Below are 25,454 nucleotides of genomic sequence, written 5' to 3' on the forward strand. Positions count from 1 at the left end.
AGAGATGATGAAAAAGGGTAAAAACATCACTTGTACAAAAATGTTCATAGAGACCTGTTTGTGGTGACAAAGAATTGGAAATCAAATAAATGTCCTTCATTTGGGGAATGCCTTAGCAAACTGTGGTATGTGTATGTCATGGAACACTCTTGTTCTAGTAGAAACCAGGAGGGACGGGAATTCAGGGAAGCCTGGAGGGATTTACATGAACTGATGCTGAGATGAGCAGAACCAGAAAAACACTCTATACCCTAACAGCAACATGGGGGTGATGCTCAACCTTGATGCACTTGCTCGCTCCATCAGTGCAACAACCAGGGACAATTTAGGGCTGTCTGCAGTGGAGAATACCAACTGTATCCAGATAAAGAGCCATGGTGTTTGAACAAAGTGCAAGGACTATTCCCTTTAATTTAGGAAAAAACCCAGATATCTTATTGTCTGATCTTGTTATCTTTTATACTTTTTGTTTCTTCCTTAAGGATGTGATTTCTCTCTCATAACACTCAATTTAGATCAATGTACAACATGGAAACAAAATAAAGATCGACAGATTGCTTTCTGTGGGGGGTGGGGAAGTAAGATTGGGAGAAAAATTGTAAAACTCAAATAAAAATTTTAATAAAAAAATGCTTCTCTAGACCATACCACATGCAAAAGGCAAACCACATACCATTCTGTTGGTGAAGTTGTCAAAGTTCTTCACCAAAATTTCTTTGATCATTTGTGGCTCATACACCACGATGTACATCTGACGGCCAAAATAGTACCTGGGAGAAAAGAATCGAATGATGATAACTTTAGATCAGAAAATCTCAGGCTGGGAAACATCACCACCTTTAGGGAAGAAAAGGGAAAGGGACTAATATCCAAAAGTCACCAAACTACTCACATCCTTGAGTGCATCAATCAGGCTAACACACACACACACACACACTTACACTTATATGTTTGCCTGAGTAGAAGCTATTCTTTAGGCCAACTTCCTTATTTTACAAATGAGGAAACTGAGTCACAGAGAAAATAATTTTAATGTAATGAGAATGGCACTGCATTTGGAGAATCAGGGAGCCTGGTTTAACCATGGCTATCTGACCTTTGGCAAGCCTCCTAACTCTCTAGACTTCAGTTCCTTATCTGGACATTGAACAGGCTAGACTAGATGACTTCTAAAATTATCTTCTAGACCTACCAGTCTAATTTGACCTTTTAGGCCTCTCATCTTTGTTTGCCTGACAAACTGACTAAGGAGAACATGATAGGTGGTGGACTTTAGATCTGACTCTAACTTAGCCAGTAAGTAGCAGAGGTAAGCCCATGAAAGCCTATGTGAAAGAATGGTCTAAGATGGCCTGTATGATATAGAAGGAATGGCAAGCTGGGAAGTTTCCTTTGAAATGTGAGCAACTCTCTAAAAATTCATTTTAAAATCCATATCCACCTTTTTATTTCCTATGGGGCATTCCCATGGCCCCTACTTCTACATGTAGGAGATCACTAGGGTTGGCTATACCCAAATAGAATTTCCACTTCAGTTTTCTAGGCTTGCTCCATCAGAATGTGGTGGTAGAAAGAATATGGGACTCGGGATCAGAGGACCTGGGTCAAAACTTGGTTCTTCTACTAACTAGAAAGTCACATCATTTCTCTAAATGTCAGTTTTCCCATCTGTAAAATGAGAGAATTGGGCAAGATGATCTCGAGGGTTCCTTCTGGATTTGGATTGGATTGGATTGGATTTGACTTTTTTGGGCCTCTCACCTTTGTCTGTTTGTAAAACAGATTCTTAGGTGAGGGGCCTCATTTCATTCCATAGAACCTCCTGGGGCTTCTGCTCATAACTCTCTTGATTGGTGCCTCAGCTAGTTGCTTCAGTGATTAGAGCGTAGTATTAATAAAACCAACTCTTTATTTTAGTAGAGCCCAGTTTACATCTTATTGGGAAACTACTATCCCCTGAATAAAATACAGTAGTGTCTAGATTTCTGGTTAATCATTATGTCAATAGTCCATTCTGTTCACAAGGAAAACCTGCAGAGTGAGTCTATGGTTTGATGTAGAAAGAGAGGAAGATTTGCACTCAGGATACCTGGGTTCAAGTCAGGCAGTCAATAAACATTTATTAAACCTCTGCTTTAAGTCAGGGACTGTGCTGAGATACCTGCCATCAAGGAGTTCACAATCTAAGGGAGTCTAATCTAAGTCCTAATTGTTCTACTTACTGCTTATGTAAAAACACAGTTCTGACTGTATTATTCTTCCTTCCTTTACTCACCCCAATAAACACGACCAGCTGACTATTACCACCAAGATCAAACACAAAATCCTCTGTTTGGTGTTCAGAAACCTCCATAATTGACCTTTTTTACCTTTCCAGTCATCTTACACCTTACATCTCAGCATGTACTCTTCTATCCTGTGACACCAGGCTCCTTGATATTCCTCAAAGGAGAGACTTTAAATCCTGACTGATCATGTCCCCCATGCCTGGAAGGTCATCTCTACCTCCAGGTCTCCTGTCCCAGGGAATAATCTTACCTTCTATAGGAAGCCTAAAGGCTTTCTCTTTAATTCTTGTGCCTTCCCTCTTTTGAGAAATTCTTTTTTTTTTTTTTAGGCTTTTGCAAGGCAATAGGGTTAAGTGGCTTGCCCAAGGCCACACAGCTAGGTAATTATTAAGTGGCTGAGGTTGAATTTGAACTCAGCTACTCCTGACTCCAGGGCCGGTGCTCTATCCACTGCACCACCTAGCTGCCCTCTGTTGATTAATTCTCTTTGATCTTGTCTATAGCATGTTTGTACCTAGTTTAGATGCTTTCTCTCCTATTAGGCTGTATTAGGCAAGGACTGCTTATTTTTGCTCTCTTGGTATCGCCCAGCACTTAGAGTATTTGGAATATTGTAGGGATTTAATAAATATTTATTGACTGACTGTATGACCTTAAGTAAGTTCCTTTGCTATTCTTTGTTTCAGTTCCCTTACCTGCAAAATGATGCATTTTGAAAAGGAAATGGATTTAGAAGAATCTTAGTAGTTATCTGGTTTAAGCCTTTTGTGTGAGAGATGCATTAACTAAGCCCTGGAAAGTTCACCTGACTCGTCCAAGGTCACAGAATTCATAAGCTTCATTATAGGGATTCAAACCTCCTCTTATTCCAGACCTAGCATTCCCAATGATATTTTCTCTATAGTTTTCTCTATAGTTCCAAAAATTCTATGATTTTATGCATTTATTATCTAAGGAGTCTATAAATATGATTTTATATATACATTTCTGCAATATATATTTTCTTCCTCTACAAAAAAATTGTAGAGTATGTTGCATTGATGAGAGTAGGGTCAGGAATATTATCTTTAGCATGGTAAAATGGACCTTGGACTTAAGGTCAGAAGGTTTGAGTTCAAATCCTAACTCTGACATTTATTACCTCTGTGACCTTGAAGGGATCATTTAATTTCTCTGGACTTCTCAAGGACAAAATGAGAGGGCTCAGAACAATGACCTCTAAGGTCTTATATAGTGATCAATTTGTGAGGCTTATGAAGAGTGTCCAAACACTTCTGCTCAAAGGTGAGATTGTCTATAAAGTCGCACTTTGATTACACAGAGGAATTGGGTAGCAAGAAGAAAACTCTAGAGTTTATGGGGAAAAACCAATGAAGACAGTCCCCAAATGCCATTAAATATATCTAGTCATTTAATTTATTTAGTTAATAAAACCAATTCTCTTTCTGCCCTTGCACTACCCACCCCAAGGAGATAGGTAGAGGTATGCTATAAACCAATTCATGTGTGTGTATATGAATATTATATATGTACATATATAAATATATATATAATATAAATGTATGTGTGTCTCATAACAGTAAAAAGAGTAATTAAGAGATTTATTGGAGCGTATAAAAACCTGAATGACACTGAAGATTCCAATTCAAGTTATTGTTCTTGGCTCAAATTGAATTCAACAGTGAGTAGATAAATAAAATTAAAGAAAAAACAAATTCAGAACAGATGTTAGGGAAGTAATTTTTTTTCACAGCAAGAATCATAAACATGAAGAACAGCTTATAAGGCAAAGTTGCTGATGCAAAAATGTCAGGTTACTAAATTATTAGTTAGATAGCAGCTAGTGGGAGAGATGGGGGATTAGGAAGCATTCAAATACTAATTTGGCTGTCCCTAAATGTTAGAGTCCACATGCTATAAGGACTATTTGAGCATAGAGATGTGTGTGTGTATGTGTGTGTATGTTGGCAAATACACACATACCCACAGTAGTGTAGTATGTGATCATAGTCATAGTCCATCTCACTTAAATCAGTCTCCCATTTTCAGCATCATTCAGTTTCTAAGCTTAAGAAAGGATAAAATATAAGAGATCTAAATTCCAGTGATCTCTCTCACTATATGATAACTTCCAAGAAAGTACTTTTTCTTTATTAAGTGGTTGGAAACAAATCTTTTGGTAAATTACTATTTTTGGGGGGGTGAATGGAGGAGTCTTTTTTATTGTTGGAGTGGTGGTGGTGGTGGTGTTTTTAACAGTCTGGGTCTCCCTAACGCTTCCAGGTTGGAAGTACAGCAGTTTCTTATGGACCAGTCCCTCTAATAATCACCACGAGACCTTTGATCTACTTTGTTTCTGGCTCATCTCTCCATTTGACTGGTCACACACCTTTTTGGGGTCAAATCACGATATGGGGTAATTCCAGGTTTCCAGCTCTAGAGACCAGGATTGGTTTCCAACTCAGCTAAACACCCTTCTTGGACACTCCCCTACTCCAAAGTGAATTTTCCAATCTATGTGGATGAAATCACTGGTCTAGTGCCAGTGACTCGAAGTAATTCTGATATCCTCTCAAATCACCTGTACATATGGTGGTGAGCAGAGGATTATGGGAGCGATAAAAGGCCAGGTGAGAGCAGCACAGTGGAGCACTTGTGCAGATCTGGGGATCTTGGGTGTTTCTCACCTGTCTCTTGGTTTATTGCAGGTGTGTCCAACCTGAGGCCTTCAGCTTGGGGGCTCTGGACCCATTCATGGGGGGCCTTGTTGCATTTATTGTTGGGCTCATTGGTGGTGTGGGTTACCTTGTATTCATGAACGAATATTGAAATCTGTATGTGGCCCTCAATGGATTTTTGAAGAGTAAAAGGTTGGACACCCCTGAAGCGGTTTACTAATCTGCTGGCAAATGAGGGTGTCTGTGTGGTCCATACTTGTCTTAGTGACTTATTTTAGAACACAGACACACATGACACCAAACCTGGGGAGCTGAGGGATGGTGAAGCTCTGTTTCAGATCTAGCCAGAGCTGCTTGTCTAATTGATTATGTCAGCTGAGTTCACCCCAGCCCTTGAGAGAGGCCCATTCCACCACAGGCCTATGACGTTGCAGGAACAAGGACAACAAATTGTAGGAGATACAGAGGAGGGGATTACTGGAAAGGAACTTGACAAGTAGGGAGGAAGCAGGTCATGTTATCTGTGAAACACTGATGACTATTGGTCAGGAAGTCTAAGAACAGGCCAGGAAATAGCATTGGGGCGTGGGAAGTGGGGGCCCAAGTCAGAAGCAGAAAGAGTCAGTGTCAAGGTCAGAAAACCAAGGTCAGGGTACTCATTTGCCTTTGGGTCAGGAGAAGGAATGATACAGGACATTGAGCTGCCTCCTCTTGAAGCTGCAGCAATGGTCCTGGGGCCACGGGCAGCCAGGATTAAAGAGTCCTTCCATCAAATCTGCTTCTGTGGGGCTTGAGACGAATGGCTTTTAAAATGTCTATTTTGATTTGATTATCAAAGCCGGAAGAGTCCTAGTCAGTGCCAGGGGATTCTAGAACTGAGACAAGACCCTTATGTTGTCTTAAATTGGATGTCATAGAAGGCAAAGATTGTATTTGCATCTTTGCCCTAAACTTAGCAAAATAGTTTATTTTAGGAACTTTGCAAAAGGTTGGTTGTTACTGATGATGGTAGTTTTGATGTTGGACATAATTAACCTGTTGACATGGCAGCCATGGATGTAAATTTTAATTTGAGGTGCTTAAGTAAAACTTTACCCAAAGGTCATTCTTTCAACAATATCTTTACCATTTCCCTTGGGAAACAGGAAACTATTCTTTTCATGGGCTTCCAAGCATAGCGGGAGTTGTTAGAATAGCAATGGGTATTAAATTCCAATGAATACAGTATCATAGAACCAGGGAGTTTGGAGAGAACCGTTTCTTCCCTTCCACGTGTTAAATCCTGAACTTGCTCAGGTACCATTTCTTACAAGAGGTCTTTCCTCATTTAATCAATTGTGAGAATTTTTTCCTCTTGAAATTACATTGAATTCCTCTAATGGGGAGATTGGCCAAGGAAGGGAGGGCCATGTCCTTAAAGCCTTCACCACAACTTCTGTTCCCATTCCACATGGAGACTTGGGGAGTCTGTTTCCAGAAATGCATGATGGAATTCATCCTATGTGTTTCAGAGCTTGTAGCCTCCTACATTTTATCAGCTTATTGTTTGGTGACAAAAAAGTCTTTTAATTGGTTACTGAGCTAGAAATAAATGGATATACAAAAGACATGACAAGTGTGGCAAGAATTGCTATGACCAACTATATGGCAAAACCCACCACTTGGGTGCCATTTCTCCATAAATGCATGATACCTTTTTCTTCTACTTTCATTGTATTTCTTCTTTCTTGAACTTAGATGTATGAATATAAATGAATGAATAGACCAAACTACAATCTTGTGATTTCCAAAAAATTCATAGGTCTGACAGCTACAGTTGGTAACCAATTCTGCCTGTAGCAACATTAGTCAAGTCTGGGGAGTAGCAAGTCCTGACAGACTTGACCCAGCCAATGGCCAATCAACTTGGTGGCCACGATATTCTGTTATACCGGCAAGGGAGTGACTTGTCTATTAGCACTGCCTCACCCAAAAGTGAACTTAGTGGGGACTCAGTGAAGAGAGAAAAGGACTCCCAGATTCAGGAAGAACCCCCAGTCTTGATTTGGGGAGAGAGGTGTTTTATAGCAATCACTTTAAATTTGAGCCTATGGTCCCTAGGGACTGAGGTGCATAGAAGTAAGACTGTGATCTCTGAGATGTTTTGCACCTCTATGCTAGGGAGTACAATGGATAGAGCACTAAGCCAAGGGTCAGGAAGACCTGAATTCAGATACAGCCTTGGACATTTACTAGCTATGATGTTGGGCAAGTCACTTAATAGTTGTTTGCCTCAGTTTCCTCATCTGAAAAATGAGGATAAAAATTTAAAATCTCCCAAAATTGTTTAAAGATCAGATGAGATAGTATTTAGCACATAGTGGGGGTTCTAGAAATGTAACTTATCATATTCATTATCATAGTGTACTACATTATGATTGAAAATCAGGAGGTCTTAATCTAAGTTCTGACTATGGGATTCCATTCACTAGGAGACCACAGGGCCTTATATTTCCTGGTGTATAAAATGAAGGATATGGGTTGCATGATTCATATTTAAGGTTCTTCCTGGCTCTCCCATTAAGACAATTCCCTCCATAGAACACTATGTTTAATGGGGCATTGTATCATCAGACGTAGGCTAGGCTTACATAGCACCAATTAGGCGATTGTTACTGTAGGCAATTATCACAGGCTTCAAATAATCCATTTATTTCAGCCAAGATAACGAAAGTTAGGGACAGCCAGGGAGTGAAGAGGATAGAGTGCTGGGCCTGTAATCAGGAAGATGAGTTCAAATCCAGCCTCAGATGTTTACTAGCTTACTTTACTAGTTTACTTGCCTCAGTTTCCTCCTTTGTCAAATGAGCTAGGGAAGGAAATAGTAAATCACTTATGCATCTTTGTCAAGAAAACCCCAAATGAGGGGTGGCTAGGTGGTGCAGTGGATAAAGTACCAGCCCTGGAGTCAGGAGTACCTGGGTTCAAATCCCATCTCAGACACTTAATAATTACCTAGCTGTGTGGCCTTGGGCAAGCCACTTAACCCCATTTGCCTTGCAAAAAAAACTAAAAAAGAAAAAAGAAAACCCCAAATGGGGTCATGAAGAGCTGGGATTGACTGAACAACAACATAATAACAAAGTTAGTTGATAGCCCACAATCTAAAGAGTTCTTTGGAATAAATGTGGTCTAAGATGCAAAATAGATTTTTATTTTAGAATAGAAGGAAGTCTGTTTAAAATGTGGTCTAAGAAGTAGGGCAAAGGGGAATTTTTTTTTTTGGTGGGGAAAAAAGTGAGTCTTATTCCTAATAAAGTCTCTTCCTCAAGTTGAACACTGGTGTAATCCTGTCAACTTTCATAAAAATAGGGCAGTTACCAAATCCAAGAGTGGTTTGGACCATAGGACATAAAAAGGAACCAATATTTCCATGGCAATATTGGCTTTGGAATTTCTCTTTGTAAAAAGAAGCACTGATTCTGGAAGCAGTGGACCTGGGTTTGATCAGCTTCATTTGCTACTTGTGTGATATTAGACAAGTGATGTAATCTTTCTGAGCCTCAGTTTCCACATTTGGATAAAAAGGTAGTCTCTCCCTGCACAGGGATGTTCATCAGATAATTCTGTAAATTATATTCCATTCTTTTTCTCCTAGTTGGTAGAAGAGGAGGAGGGGCTGGGCATGTGAGTAGCAATGGGTATGTGACACTATTATTTAAATCTGCAGAACTTCACCTGAAATTGTTCTAGAATATGGTGTGAATTGAGTGAATTGAGTTTGGATTGTTTTTGTTTTTTGTTTTTTTCTCTATGAAAGGGATAAAATGTATTGACTTAATTAAAACTGAAAAGTTGACTTGACATCTTGTTGTCAAGGAAACCAACACTTTCACACACAACATCAGTTACTGAGGTGTCATTCGAAATATTCAAGTGACATTAAAAAAAATGAGAAATCGAAAGGACTCTGCACTGTTCTGAGAATCCATGCATAAGCCACTTGAGGGAAGTAGTTCCTGGAAGCCATATTCTACAAGAACTTTTCTCCTTCCCAGGAAGACACAATCAAATTCAGAGTTAATACTGTGCTTCAGAGAAAAGAGCGGTATGCTTTAGCCACATTTGTCTGGTTGTCTTTCAGTTCTGACTGATTCTTTGGGACCCCATTTGGAGTTTTTTTTTTTAAGCTATTTTTTTTTATTTTTATTTTTTGCAAGGAAAACGGGGTTAAGTGGCTTGCCCAAGGTCACACAGCTAGGTAATTATTAAGTGTCTGAGACCGAATTTGAACCCAGGTACTCCTGACTCCAGGGCCGGTGCTTTATCTACTGCGCCACCTAGCCGCCCCTGGAGTTTTCTTGACAAAGATATTAGAATGGTTTGCCTTTTCCTTCTCCAGCTAATTTTACAGATGGGGAAACTAAGGCAAAAGGATTGTGCAACTCATCCAGGTTCACACAGCTAATGTGTCCAAGATCAGATATGCACTCAGAAGATGAATCTTCTTGACTCCAGGTCTGGCACTCTGTCCATTAAGCCACCCAGTTTGGGGATAGAGAAGGTCACCAAAATAAAACCATTTTCTTGAATGACCCCCTTCAGGGGAGGGATAGAAACTGTTGTTTATTCTGGAGATAGAGAAACCCAATGATAAAGAAAAGGACTGGAAGAATGTCAAGAAAAGAGGAAAGCAAAAACCAAAACAAAATTAAAACTGTATTCACAACTGCCAATTAAGCCATTTGGGGTTGAATGATATGTGCATTTTAACCTTTTTTATATTCCATTTTTTTACAGTCATTCTTATCCCACTGTAAATAAGACAAATGATTTGGTGCCAATCCTCTTTTGAAACAATGATTTCTAACACACAGATGGCCTGCTGGATCTCTGCAACGTTGATATACGCCAGAACTACTGTGTGTGACATGATGAGGAAGAAGGTTTTTTTGTTTAATCTTATCTATCTTCACCAAATGAAGGTGCTTTAAATTTGAGTTAAACAAGAATTTATTGAACTCCTCTTATTTGAATGTTATGTTAGAGAGAGGAAGTATATTAGAATAGATGGAGACCTGGTTTGAAATCAGGAAGACCTGAGTTCAAATTATACCACTGAACTTGCCTCTAAGGTCCTTTTCTGCTCTATATTTCCTATAATCCTACGATTCATATGTGTGTGTGTGTGTGTGTGTGTGTGTGTGTGTGTGTGTGTGTGTGTGTGTGTGTATGTGTATACATATATATCCGCATAGAAGTTTCAGGCTAGGAAAGAGAGGTAGTCATGTATTCCAGCTCCTAACACAGGATCTGATGAATGACAGGTAGTTAATAAATGTTTATTGACTGACAAATAACTCAAAACTGAAAAGTTCTGTATGAGCCATATATAATTTTCAGAGACAGGCAACTTTTAGACGGGCATAATTGGGGGAGGCACTATGGAAGAGGTAATATTTGAGCTTTGAAAGATGAGAATCTTTGTAAATAAGGACCATGCTAGAAAAGGGACATAGCCTGAGAAAAGTCATGGAAGTAAAATAGCACTAGGAATAATAAGTAGTCGATCTTGGCTGGAGTATAGGGTTTTAATGGGGAGTAGTTCAAATAAGGTTAGAAATGTTCAAGTTAGATTGTGATGGGACTTGAAAACCAGACTAAGAAGTTTAGATTTTTATCATATAGGTTTATATGATATAGGAAACATCATTTTTTTTTTAATGGCCAAGAATGGGTATTGCTGATTGAAATTTCCTTTGTCTTCTAGGTGCTGGTATGAAGGTGGCAGAAGAATAAAGATACCTGTAGGTGGAACAGAAGTACATCCAAAGCCAGATAAGCTGTAGTTATCATTGTCATAAATGGCAACCAAAGACAAAATTGAAATCCACTTGAATTAAAAAATGGAACTAGAGACTCTTCCTGAGCTAGTCACTTAATTATAGGGCAAAGCCTAGATTGAGTCAAAGAGACTAATTAGATGGTTATTGTAGTAGTCCAGATCAAACATAATAAAGGTTTTTAAGATGACTTTGTGGGCAGTAGAAAACTATGAATGCAAGAGATATTAAAGATTTGGTGATATTCAATAGCTACAATAGAAATCTGATCACACAAGAAGTCATCTTAAAATTCAACCTTGGTTTAAACCCTGGGTTAACAAAAGAATGATGATATTGTTACAATACAGGAAAATCAAGAAGATGAACTGGTTTGGGGGAGATGATAAGTTTGCTTTTACGTATGTTCAGTTTTAAGTACAAATAGACCATCCAAACAGAAAAATGTATGCAATGAACAGTAGGGAAATGTGAGACCACAGTTTCAAACAAGGGCTGGGTTAGAGATATTGACTTCTAATAATATGGGAGGAGAAATGAAAGGGTAGAGGAAATGTTGGAGGAGAAGGAACAATATGAAATTGGAAAATGTGCTATTATAGATGCCAACTAGCTATAAACACAATAGATAAGGTAAGTTTGCCTTGTTGCAACTACTTTGATAAATAGGAAAGAAATAAAATGTTTTTAGGAAGAATGAGAGTGACCACCTGTATTAGCTGGTATATATGAGACAGGTCAAGTAGAATGAGGACTGAGAAAAGATCTCTTAATTTGGTGACCAGGAGGCCACATGGGACCTGACTGGATAAGAAAAAAAGACGAGAAAGAAGAAAAGTGAAAAAAGAAAACTAGAAATGGTTTATAAACTTTGTCAGAGCAAGAAAAACTATCAGATTGCCAGATATTTTTTTTTCTTGTCAGATTTCCAAATACTTCTACACCTGGAATTCCATAAGGTCTCCTCAATGTTTTTAAACAAGAAATTATGCATCCTGTCTTTGGGAAAGCCAGTTTGATTCAATTTAAGAAAATATTTGTTGAATGTCTCAGACATTTATTCCTACTCCAGATCAATTAATGGATATATTGACAAATTCAACTTTCACAGACTACATCCTCCTATATCTACTGTCTATGAACTTGGAATGAGTTTCCTATCTACCTCACACTGCAATCCCAACTTCCCTAACTGCCTTCCTTGTTTCTTTAGCTTTCTTAGCTTCCTATAGCTTTAAGGCCTGCTTCCTCTCATAGATTACCAGACTCTAGACTCCTAGAAGTTAATTTTCTTCTTGCCTTGTCCCACCTTCCATATTTGAGGATGTTTTTCTTGATATCATTTCTAATCCATTTATTTTTTAAAAATACATATTTTTTCTTTCTCAGTTGATTTTGCCATTAGTGGTATTTTTGATGTACCTCTCCTTTGTTTCCAAGATTAACTATGAGTTATGACTAGCTATGAGTCTCTTTGATTCCTTTAGCTTCAATTTTCCTAGTGTAAAAATTTTTGTTCTAGCTTTAGATAGAAAAGATAAAATATGGGTCTAACCATTTCCAGCCTTTTTTTAATATTAAGAGTTGACCTCTAGTTAATGAGGGGAGGGTGCTATGATGATGATTTTGATGGTCCATTTCCTCTCTGAGTGACTTTTATAGCTCAAACATCTTGTGAATATTCTGTAGATATTTAAAAATCCAAAGTACTGATTCTTGGAATTCCTTCCCTATTTCTGGGCTATTAACTACATAAAATGAAATAGCAAAAGGATGATGTTTCTGTCTTACCCACACATTGGTCCATATGTCTTTATCAGCTCCATATGACTTTCCCAAAAACCCTATAAAAAGCACAAATCCCCCAAAATATGTCATTATAATTACAATAACAAAAGAGAGTAAAATATCAATAATTCAAAGTCACTGGGGAAAGGGGGAGAAACAAAGCCAGCTTGAAATAATGAAAAGTTTATTATAAAATGCTTTTAAAGAAGTGAAATTCTAAAATTTTCATATTGGTAAAAAAAAATTAATAGTGTTATGAAGTGGGGCTCCTTTGCATCAACTTTGATAAATGGAATTAAGCAAGCAATCAACAAGCTTTACTTTTTGGATTACCAAACAAGCATTATTTTATGTTCCTTCTGTCTTCAAGGAGCTTATATCCTATTACCTGTAATAAGTATGTTCTTTACTACTCTGATAAAATACTTCCTTAAAAACAGTATAATCATGCATCTAACTTTTCCAAAATCTTATTTTTAATGTTACTTTGCTCAGTTTAAGGTACTGCCCTTCCCTATGTGATCAGCTGGTTTCTGGAAGGGGACAGACAGTTTGTGTCAGGAAAGAGGAAGAAATCAGCTAGTGAAGAAACATTCCATGTAAAATACTGTGAAGACACATGGACTAACCAGAGGACTGGATACAGAACCTCTTCTTTAGGCAAACAAACTGTTTAAACAGGAAATCCCAGAAGATACCCCAAAATACTAAAAAAAGGGGGTAATTCCTTACTTTAGTTAAAAAAATAGAAGTTCAAAAAAAGTCAGAGTAATTCAAATTGGTTCAGTTTAATAAGTATTTATTAAGGACCTACTATATGAAAACAATATGCTAATCCTGGAAATATACTAACATTAGTTCCTGTCTTCAAAGATCTCCCATTGTACTTTGGAAGGGGGAGAGGGCAGAAATTGGAGAAAAGGCAGGAGGAAGATAAAACACATACATAAATCAGTTTTTGTGGTTTAGTCACTTAGTCATGTCAGACTCTTCATGACCCCATTTAAGGTTTTGGTGGTCTTTTGAAGGTTTAGGGAAACTCTATGAGAGAATCTAAAGCAGCCCTAGGCTTATTTGGATCTTGGTGATTGCTAGTGACTTTGGACTGGCAGAGCCCCAGTTTCTTCACTTCTGAAATGGAGATAACAGCCATTCTTCATTTTTTATTTTTTAGAATTTAAATATTTTATTTGTTCTAAAAATTACATGCAATGGTAGTTTTTACCAATCTTTTTTTGTAAGGTTTTGATGTAAAACTTTTTACATTTTTCTCTTTCTTTCCCTTCCTTCCCCCCTCTCCCTGATAGAAAGCAATTTAATATAATGGTTGTCCTTCATTTTCAAAGAACATGGCATCAGGGAGGTGATGCCATGACAAGCACATGAATTGAATTTGAGTGAGTGGGGTGCTGTGTCCCTAGCCTCACTTTCTCCTCCAGAGCCATCTAAGATCCAGTGGCCAGATAAGAATCAGGAAGACTGGAGATGGCCCTGGATTCAAGGCAATTAGGGTTAAGTGACTTGTCCAAGGTCATACAGCTAGTAAGAATCAAATGTCTGAGGCCGGATTCTAACTCCCATCCTCCTGACTCCAAGGCCAGTGCTCCATCCATGGTGCCATCTAGCTACCTGTTAGGATCTACCTTTATAGCTATACAGCCAACCTTTATAAAGCATCTCAAGGTTGATAAAGATTTAATTTTATTATCCATCTGATAATAATTGTATTTGTCTATTTCTTAGCAGAGTCTGACATATCCTGGGTGCTTAATAATTGTTTATAGATTGATTGGAATAACAATCAATTGAATTATAGTTCCAACTTTCTTTGTGCCTCCTTTTTCACTTTTCTCCATCCCCTTCTTTCCCACCTTATCAGACAACAAAGGATCCTGTAACCACCAAATTCAAAGATCTAATTTCTAAGACCTGTGAATCATAACTTTATAGCTATTATTATTCTAAGCAAAAGCTTATTAAGTGAGAAAATGTAAATAAAATGCCTTATCAATATGAAGGCTGATTTTTATTTATTTTAGCCCTAATTCCAAAATGAGAAAAAAAATAAGTCTTTGACTAAAGATCATCAGTAAGTGACAAATCCCAGGCTTCTGATTCTAAATCTAGCCTTCTTTCTAAGGTCTGTCTCTAGGCCAGTGTTCTCTCAACAATAACATGCTGCCTCTCACAGAAGGAATTCCATATATCAGAAAAAACCTACATGCAAGCAAAAATAGGTACCCAGAATACTACACTCTGAAAAAAATTGGAAAGATCTGCATGGGGAGGGGAAGGAGAGGAGACAGACAATGTGGTCAAGAAGAGGAAACCAGAGTTTACTTAATGTTATCAACAAAGTGTTGCAATAATTTTTGCCCCCAAACATTTCTCTCTAATTTGAGTATAGGGAATAAAACTGCCAGATGTTTGCATTATTCATCTCTTTACTCATTGGTATGCAAAGAGCCATTTTGTTTTCTCTGATTTGTTTTTATTTTTTGGCAATTGTTTCTTCACCCTGGCTTCAAGGAGCATATGTGAAGGCTCTAGAGAGTTCCATTAGAGTCTCTGATACAAGGGTGGTTTTATATAAATCCCACACTGAACCAAATCCATTGTCACCCTTCCCCCTGCCAAATACTAAGTGAGCAAAAGTAAGGAAGGCAATCCCCCTTACCTGTTGAAAAAAGGTGATGTTGCCAATAAAAGGGAGGGGCTTGGGATGCTTAATGCCCACTTTCTCAAGGCTGGAAAATGCAGAAGTGGAATACCTGAATAATGAAAATCAAACACAAGACAGACAAGAAATCAATATTTTTATCTACACACAACTGTATCTCTAGTTTAAGGGAAGATGAGACTTGGGAGTGATAGACAAAGGGGCAATTGTGTTGTGACCTTGCTTAATTATTAAAGGAATAAGGAAAAATATTCACAGGATCATAAATGTTTGTTGAATTTAGAGGTATAAGGAATTTAAATTTTTCTAACATCTTTTTTATTGTGAATTTGGTAAAAGAAAAAAACATGAGTAATAGACAAAGAAAAAATCTTAAATAGGGCTTATTTAAAAAATAATGAACTTCTTTTATGTTCAGTACAATTATCTACTTTTTAAAAATTATAATTCAAATCTACCATGGTACTTCTACCACCCTTCCACTTGTCTGTATCTCCATCTGAACTTCCTTCTGCTCTCTTCTGATTATTTTTAAGGATCCATTGATGTGCTTTTCTTTTTTCCTTCCTTTCTTTGTCTCATTGTATCTTTTTTTATGTGGGTGTCACTAGGTTGCTTTGTGACTGGGTTATGCCAAGCATTTGCAAGGATAGCCCATTGAGTTTGTCCGTCTATCTTGACAAAATGTTGTGCAGATTAATAGCAAGTTGGGTCTGGAATTGAATAATGGGAGGAGATTAGATTGCATTGTGTTTGGGAAACTGCTCAACATTTTTAATGATCACAAGCAACTCACTGACACAAGAGCCCATCTTTCCATTGTGAAATAGGGTCACAAAACATGGAGCACTACAACCTCAAAAGAATCAAAATTGCAAATGAGTCTAAGTTCAATGGAAGGAAGATGCCTGGTCTAAGAGACTGCAGCATATTACTAAGGATAAGTTATAATCAAAGAATGATATAAAAGAAATTAAATAAAAAGACATGATCAAGGATATGAGTGATAGGAAAAGGTTGGTCATGCAAAGAAAATGAGGGATAAAAAAGCAAAAGACTAGGCCCTTGTTGGTGAAAGGAAGGTCTTTGGCATGTTGGAGAAATTTTTTTTTATTTCCAGCACTTGGAACTTTTGCTGATACATCATAGGCACTTAATAAGTGCTTGCATTGATTTGACTTCACTTGGATTTATAGAAAGGCATGAAGGAGAATCTCTTAGGTATGTTTATGGTTGTAAGGTTTGGGGCAAGATATGAATAAGTTGGGACCTTTGAAGGAATACTGATGAGAATTTGGTTGGATTAAGTAGTGAAATAAGTCAATTTTAAAGAAGGTCTTCAGTGGGATGCCACAGAGCATTGTCTTTGGCCTTAATCTGTTCAATGTTTTTACAAATGAACTGAATGAAAACTTATTTGACATATTTATTAAATGGGTAGAGGACAAGGTGGGGGGAGGAGGTGTTTAGATATTGAAATTGAATGTTAAAGTCTCAACAGATTAGAATTATGGCCAGGTCAAGGAAAAATTATACGCATAGACACACACACATATATGTGATATGTTGGGGGTGGCACAGTGGCTAGAACACTAGGCTTGGAATCAAGATGACTCATTTTCATGAATTCAAATCTAGACTCATTCACTTACTAGCTATGTACCCCGAGTAAGACACTTGACCCTGTTTGCTCTAGTTTCCTCATCTGTCAAATGAGCTGAAGAAGGAAATGGCAAATCACTCCAGTAATATTTGCCAAGAAACCTCCAAAATGGGGTCATGAAGAGTTTGGCTTCAACTGATACAACTAGACAACAACAAATATGATCATTCTATAAACTATATGTTGTTCAATCATTTCGGTCATAATTGCTACTTTTGACCCCATTTGGGATTTTCTTGGCAAAGATACTAGAGGGTTTGTCATTTTCTTTTCCAATGGATCCATTTTGTCAGATTAGTCAGAAGTTAAGTAATTTGCAAAGATTAAATCGCACAGCTGGGAAGTATCCCAGGCAGAATTTGAACTCATCTTCCTGAAGCCAGGCCTAGTGCTCATCCACCGAGTTACTAGTTGTCTCTCTTTACATACTATATAGTATGGACAATATAAAACATTCTAATTCTATAGTATAAGAATAGATGTTATAGTATATAGAATTATGTGATATAATATAGATTTTATAATATTAATATCATGTAATTTATAATATCTTATGCCCTGTGGTATAATATTTATGATATCTAAAATCCTAAAGAGGTAAAAAATAACCCTCTACAGGTATATGAAAGGGAAAGTGTGGCTGTTCAGTTCAGGTGAAAAATAATGTAGGTGGTTCATTGGATTTCAAATTCCAGAATCTCCAGTGTGACACGATAGTTGAAAGATCTAATGTATTACCAGCCTGCACAAAGAGAAAATAAAGACTTAGGAATAAGGGAAATTATGGAGAAATTGATGCTCGGCTACAAGTTGAACTAGATGACCTTTGAGGTCCCTTTCAACTAGTTTTGTAAAATATTACATTTGTATGACAATTTATATTTTCCAAAGTACTATGATGTACACTGTCTTACTTGAGTCTGTAACTCACTTTGTGAAGCGGGCAACATAGATATCTTTTATCCCATTTTTCAGGTAAAGAAACTTGTTTCCTTGACTTCATTTACAAACTGATGTTCAGGAAAGTTGAGTGATAGGTCTCTAAGACACATGCAAGTGACTGAACGAAAAATCAAAACCAGGTCTTCTGCCACCCACATTTAAAGGTCTTTTCCTCTTATGTCAAGAAAGATATTTCGATTGATCTCCATTTTTGGCTCTCGCACAGTCCCCAAGCAAAGAAGAGGCTAGCTTCTAAGAAATAAAGTTTCTTGGTTTTAGTTATACAAATCCTCAATTTAGACAAAATTGAGATTGTGGTTGCCCTCAAGGATCACCAAACTACTAGGGGAAAACAACATGAACACACACAGAGAGATCAATACCAACCAGATGCAAAGTCATGGCTGGGGATTAAGAGTAAACTGTGTTGAAGGTGACACAAGAGCTAAGCAGAGCCTGATACATCGTGAGTATAAAGCATTTTAGATGCTTTGAAAGAAAAGGAATCCAATGATCTTAGTCTATATTATGGATTATCCCCAAATCTGGTTTACTGTCTCATCCTGCTTGCATTTCAGGAGATCTTTTAATCAGATCACTCTTCACCATCATTTGCTAGCTATTGACGGTTAACCATGAATTAAAGGTAATTGTTTTAAAATGTTTTTTATATTTTCAGTCAGCCTCGCCATGCTCAAGGGTTAATAAGACCAAGGGAGAATAGCCTGAATTTTCTTTGAGATCATCTAGTTCAGTCCCTCATTTTACAATTGAAGAAAATGAGGCCCAGAGAGGTTGTCTAAATTGTCCTTTAAAAAAAAAAAAATTTGGTTTCTATGTTCGCTTTTCCACTTGTCTGCTGGTGAATTAATTTTTTTAAATGTAATTTCTGATGGGTAGAAGGAGGTATACCAAGTTTTGGCCACATGATTACATCTTAATTTTGTAATTAGATGTCTTGATTGTCTAATTAAAGGACGAGAAATCTGTGCCTAATTGCATATGCTAATTGTTATGCAAGTCCATGTTCTAATTATGTGACTCCATTTACAAATATACTGCTTGTGTTTTTGCACAAAACTCAGACATCTCCAATATGTGGCACTGGGACAGAGGAGCCTGGAAGAGCTTGAGCATTGAACTGTGGCTGCCTTCAGCCGAATAGACTCACAGGCAGCAGAAAACTGGGCTACACTGGTGAAACCATTTTCAGTTGCAGATGAGATGATTGCTGTTCCCAGAGAACCTTAGTGTTCTACCCGGGGATGTTTCTGGAAGGATTAAGAGTGACCTAACAATGAACAGACAGACTGGGGTGGGGGAATGTAAATAATCATCATAAAAGAGGAAAGCTTTGGAGAGGGGGTTGAGTCAAAGTCAGTTCCTCCTCTTGCCTTCTGATCTGGCATTGATCTTTTAGACTCTCTTCCTGTAGCTGCTTTCCCATTTAGCTTAGTTCACTGGATTTCAGACCTCTGAAGGGGCCCCCTGCTACTCATTTGGATTATTTTTGTTTGACTCTCAATTTGGATACTGCCTCTCCCCAGATGGAAATTGCCCTTCCCTCCCCCCCCTCAGTTTTTGCCTAATCACTGGTACATGTTGGCCCTACCCTAGGAAGTTTACTTGAATGCATTTGCAAAGAAGTGCAACTCCCTCCTAGCTCTGTTTCTATGCAACTTTCCTACCTTCCCGTGCCTCCTTTAACTTGTCCATAGGTCACCCAAAGTCCTCCTGTAACACTCTGGCTCTACAAAGCCTCTGCCACACTTCACTTGGGACCATCTTCCCCCCAAAGAGCCCTATGCTACCCTTCAAAATTCTTATTCCTTCTGCAGAGCAGGGATCAAAAGGAGGCAATGTGCCACATTAGAAAGGACCTTAGACTAAGAGCTGGGAAACCTGAATTCTAGACTTGAATATGCTACTAATTAGCTATAAACCTTAAGGCAAATCATTTTTTTTCCCATTTAACCTTGGTTTTCCTATTTCTAAAAAGAGTAGGCTAGGCTAGATCTCTAATGTTTTTTACAACTCTCAATTTAGCAAACAATTTTCCCCAATTTATTAAGGACCTGCCATGGGCAATGCATTGACTTTCCATGATTCTCCTTTCATATATATATATATATATATATATATATATATATATATATATAGAGAGAGAGAGAGAGAGAGAGAGAGAGAGAGAGAGTGTTTAGCAGATAAGATATATATATATATACATACACACACGTACACACACACACACACACATATATATATATATTTAGTGATATAGTAAATGCCCTAAAATGACCACATGATCAGAATTCACACTGCATATTTCCCATCAAGCTGGATCCTGTGATCACATGTCACATAAGTATAACTTCAAATACCACAAATTCAAATATAGATGATACAAGGAATTGATGTTGAGTCATTTCTGTCATGTCTAACTTAAACCCCTGTTTGGGGTTTTCTTGGCAAACATATTGGAGTAGGTTGTCTCTAGTTCATCTTACAGATGAGGAAACTGAGGCAAACAGGGTAAAAAGACTTGCCCAGGGTCACACAGCTAGTAAGTGCCTGAGACTGGATTTGAACTCAGGAAGATGAGTCTAGCATTCTATTTACTATGCCACCTGGCTGACCCAAGAACTATTTGAATCAATTGGCACCTACCTGGTACTTAATAAACTTAATAATACTGGATAACTGTCCAAAGCCAAGTTATTCATCATCATCTTCATCAGCACTTGTAATCTACCTATCTAGGAGAGCTGTATTAAACTTGTTCCCCACTCTGCCATCTTACAATCTAAAATAGATACCCCAAGATGAAGGGGATGCCCAGAGAACTTACAGACAAAGCTTGATCCATGCATGGGAAAATGGATAATAAATGCATGGGATCATCACTTCATGTAAAAGTGGTATTCTGGAAAAGCTGTTGTGAATATAATTTTGTAAATAAAAAGTATGGTTTAAATGTACTAGGGGCTATTAGTTAGAATTTTTTTTTTTGTAGAAGCAAATAATCTTTTCCCTGGTTATCACAGGACTTAAGAGTTAGAAGGGACATTAGAAACCATTTAGCCAAGCTTCCTCATTTTATGGATGAGGAACCACAAGTTCCTAGAAGGGAAGTAATTTCTGTTAAGTTCACATAGCTAGTAAATGACAAACTACAGATTCAAAACCTGGTCTTTTCACTCCAAATCCAGTCGTTTCATCATACCATGTTACCTCTCTAATTGAATCTTTTATGTAAGTGTGGATTTTCATAAATTGCATTTGCTTAAAGTGGTAAATACCTGAAGACGTGTTAATCCATTTATATTATGGAAGACTCAAAGGAAAAGCAAAAGTAGTGATCACAAGAGATTTTTCATATAGACAAAGTCATTATTCCAGGGTATTGGGTACTTCAATTCAATTCAATAAGCACTTAGGATTGTGTTTGAAGGAGAGGTTAAGTCAAACCTTTCATAGGGCAAACCAGGCAGATGAAGAGGCCATCTGAGTGGTACATTGAGAGACTATCATTATAGTTAGCATTTCCATAGTGCTTTAAACTTTGCAAAGCACAGCTTTTCATATATAATATTAGATAGTTATCTCATTTTATCCTCACAACACTCCTGTGAGGTAGATTCTCTAGTTCTCCCCATTTTTGTTGCTGTTGGGTCATTCAGTTGTGTCTGACTCTTCATGACTTCTTTGATATGCCACTACTGCCTTGGGGTTTTCTAGGCAAAGATATTGATTTGCTATTTCCTCCTCTGGTAGATTGAGACAAAGGGAGGTTAAGTGATTTGCTAGAGTTGGGCAACTAATAAGTGTCTGAGGTCAGATCTGAACTAGGATCTTCTAGACACTATCCAATGAGTTACCCAATTGCTTCTTTTCCCCATTTTATAGATGGGGAAAATGAAACAAAGTAACTTGTTTAACCCTTGATTTTATTAGAAAGGTCTCTGATATGTCCTAGTACAGATAATAATCATTCTTGGTTTTAAAAAGATAGCACTTATATTAGGGAAGGATCCTCTCTCCCTAGGCTTCCTGGTGTAGTTTTGTTTATTTGCATGTTTTAACAGGAATGGCTTGGTAATCTGCACAGGATCACACTAGTGTCTCCAGTTGAATCTTCTTGAATTCAAAGTTAAAGCTCTCTCCTCTAGTTATCCACACATGTCTCATGCAGGTTGAACTCTCTTAGTGCATATATGTGTATATATATATATATATATATATATATATATAATCTGACCCTGAGGTTAGCTTTGTTGCATGGGCTGAGTTCTCCAGTGTACCATCAGAGGCCACTCAATGTGGGGAACCATCAGCCACTCAACTTGTAGCAGGTGGAAGACTAAGTGAGAGCTTTGGTTCAGAACAAAGAGTTTGGTAATGGGTAACCCCCAATACCCCAATAAAGAGTTGCAAGGGGCTAGAAGTAAAAGGTCATGTCTATGTTACATAGCAACTGGGATCAGAGAGTTGGGCAACAGCAGGATCCGGATGCAGAAACAAAAATCAGAGTCAAGGGCCAGAGCAGTAAATAAGCAAGACAGGAAGTAAGGCAGGTCAAGAAAAAGGGTTTCGAACAATGTCCAAGAGCCTGCAGCAATTTGTTATGCTCTGTTCATTAGGAGGTGCCTTTGGACTTTTAGGTTAGTGACACAGACCTCCTCTCACACATTCTCCTGCTGAATCGCTCCAAGTCATGGGTCAGCTTAATGTTCCCTCTACCCCCAGGGCACATTTCCTGTGTGGGAACTCCTGAGGGTTCAGAGCTGGGCAAATCAGGCAACAATTTCTGCCAGTTTGCCATCAGTAGCCCACGGAAGGCTGACATCTCTGCGTGGGCCCCACAGGGCATTCCATTTCAGGGTTCTGAACACCAGGGGAGTGCACCAGAATCCACTTAATACCAGCCCCATCCATCCCATATCCTAGTTATTCAAGGGTTCTCTGTGCACTGGCCTGGGAACCACAACTAGAATAAACCCCACTATCACACTCCCTCACTCACATCTTCCTTCCACACACATTACTTTAAATGAGACTTCTTTGAATGCTGACTCTAGGGGTCAATTTTCTTGATGCCTTCTGGTTTTCTATATCTTTTTTTCTGAGTATGTATCAGAACCAGAGATTTTAAATCTTTCCTGGGATTTCCCAGCCTTGATGTTTACTTCCAGGATAATTCCAAACAAGAGTTCCCAAGAGAGTTAGAATTCCTGAGTTTGGAGGTTGGTGTGCCAGCCTCCTAGAAGGCTGTTTCTTTCATGGAGAGCTCTTTTCAGAAGGGGAATGCCAATGGAAAGTTTCCAGTTTCCACTAATTACTTATCCTCAATGCTCCCACAGGAGGCAATGTGGTACAGTGGGCACAGCACTGGAAGACAAAGAACCTCCATTCAAATGATGCTTTTGATATTCACATCCAGTGTGACCTTGGACAGGTCCCTGAATTTTTTTCAGACTCCTTTTTTTTCCTATTTGTGAAATAAGAGATTGGACTAGATAGCTTTCTTTGTTGTTGGTTTTTTTTTTTGCAAGGCAATGGGGTTAAATGACTTGCCCAAAGTCTGAGGCTGGATTTATATTCAGGTCCTCCTGACTCCAGGGCCAGTGCTTTATCTATTTCACCACCTTGCTGCCCTGGACTAGATGACTGTTGAGGTCCTGTCTGGATTTATGCTCCCATAAACTGCAGTGTACAAATTTATGTGTATATGTGTATAAATATATATATATACATACATATATATATTCCATTCTTATTTTTAGTATATCCCGTTCTTATTTTTGACTTCATAAAAATTATTTTATTCATCACATGTATGTATATAATAAACTCTAGAATTCATTTCCTTTTATATTGAATATAGGTGAGGCGGAAATCACTGAATGCCAAAGGACATGGAATTCAAAAAAATGTGCAAACCCTCAGACTAAATGATTTCCATCGATACTAATAGCTATCTCTCCTCTCTGTCCTCAACTTGTTCAGACTCCATTGTTACTCTGTACTGTATCACAAACCTCCATAGGGCATCTGGGTAACTTAGTAGATAGAGTGCTAAATTTGGATTCAGAAAGACTTGATTTGGAGTCTTGCCTTAGACTAACTGTGTGAGCCTGTGCAAGTTACTGAGCCGTTCCTGTTAAAATGAACAAACAAAAAAGATATCAGAAAGCATGACCTGGGGGGCAGCTTCCAACTATGCCTCTCCTACCCACTATCACTATCAGGAAAACATCTTGATGCTCTTGAAAAAGAGTTGGGCAAGAAAGACTTAGATCAATTTGATGAGTTACCCAAGGTCGAGTGGATTGGATATGAAGATCTTTGTCTGAGTGCACATCCCCATGAAGCTTGCATAGAGGAAGGAGAGAATTGCCTATAATTGGCTCCCAGTGATGGGGTCTGCATCCAAGATGACAGGCAACTGAGGTTCTGGGAACCTAACTTTTATAGAAAGAGTCAACATTTCTGGCTCCGCTTCCTAAATGACATATTCTTTAAAAACAAGCTGAAAACAACATAAGCAAAACCCTTGTAACAAATATGCATAGTCAAACAAAACAAAGTACCTCATTGATTTTGTCCTAAAATACATGTCTCATTCTGCATCTACACGAAGATGCTCATTTTATTTAGTCCAGAATAAAAAAAAAATCAAACTTAAATTAAAAAAAAAGCAAGTTGAAACACTGGTTCAGCACTTCCTTCAAGTGCTTTCTCTCCTCTAGACTAAACAAAGAAGGAGGAGGAGATTTCTACCTTTTCCACTTAGTCAATAAGCATCATTAATATACACTTATGTGTCACTTGTTTGATTGTTTTTGAGTCCTATTCGACTCTTCATGATCTCACTTGAAGTGTTCTTGGCAGAAATACTGAAGTGCTTTGCCATTTCCTTCTCCAACTCATTTTTACAGATGAGGAAACTGAGGCAACAGGGTGAAGTGATTTGCCAAATTAGTAAGAGCTTGAGGCCAGATTTGAACTTAAGAAAATGACAAGTCTTCCTGAATCCAAGTCTAGTCCTCTATCCACTGTACTACCTGACTGAACCTACTGAAGGGTCAAGCCCTATGCTAAATATGCTCAGAATAGAAAGGCACAAACAATCCCAGGGACCAACAAACCTCATCTCACTCTTGTGGCAATGTAGGAAAAGCACCAGGGGAGCAGATTATGCTTACTCCGGGGGTCAACTTCTTTGATGCTTTCTGTTCTTCTCTATCTTTTTTTCTGAGTACATATCAAAGACCAAAGATTCTAAGAGCTATCTTTCCCAGCCTTGAGGTTTACTTTCCCAGTAATTCCAAACAAAAGAATTCCCAAGAGAGTTAGAATTCCTGAGTTTAGTGGTTGAGGTGCCAACTTCCTAGAAAGCCATTTCTCCAATGGAGAACTCTTTACAGAAGGGGAATGCCAATAGATAGAAATCACTCTGCAATCCAAGGACTGAATCCACATTGGGATGAGAGGCAGGAGATTTGAACCTTGTCATCCCCACTGATTCCATGCATTGCCAGAAGAGTCTTTACCTACCAGGAGAATTTATTTATTTTTCCATTGTTCATGGAG

The 25,454-nt window shown here is 38.1% G+C and overlaps 1 protein-coding gene across 1 annotated transcript in view; it reads right to left on the minus strand.

Annotated features, from left to right (window-relative positions):
* Positions 1–25,454, minus strand: part of TBXAS1 (thromboxane A synthase 1) — a 237,438-nt gene that overhangs the window by 166,183 nt on the left and 45,801 nt on the right. The window contains exons 2-4 of the mRNA XM_074193562.1: positions 15,254–15,347; positions 12,580–12,632; positions 674–770 (exon numbers count right to left, since the gene is read on the minus strand). Of these exons, the coding sequence (XP_074049663.1) occupies positions 674–770; positions 12,580–12,632; positions 15,254–15,347 (244 nt within the window). The remainder of the gene's footprint in view (positions 1–673; positions 771–12,579; positions 12,633–15,253; positions 15,348–25,454) is intronic.

The sequence above is a fragment of the Macrotis lagotis genome, chromosome 7 (assembly GCF_037893015.1).
Source record: "Macrotis lagotis isolate mMagLag1 chromosome 7, bilby.v1.9.chrom.fasta, whole genome shotgun sequence".
NCBI lineage: Eukaryota > Metazoa > Chordata > Mammalia > Peramelemorphia > Peramelidae > Macrotis > Macrotis lagotis.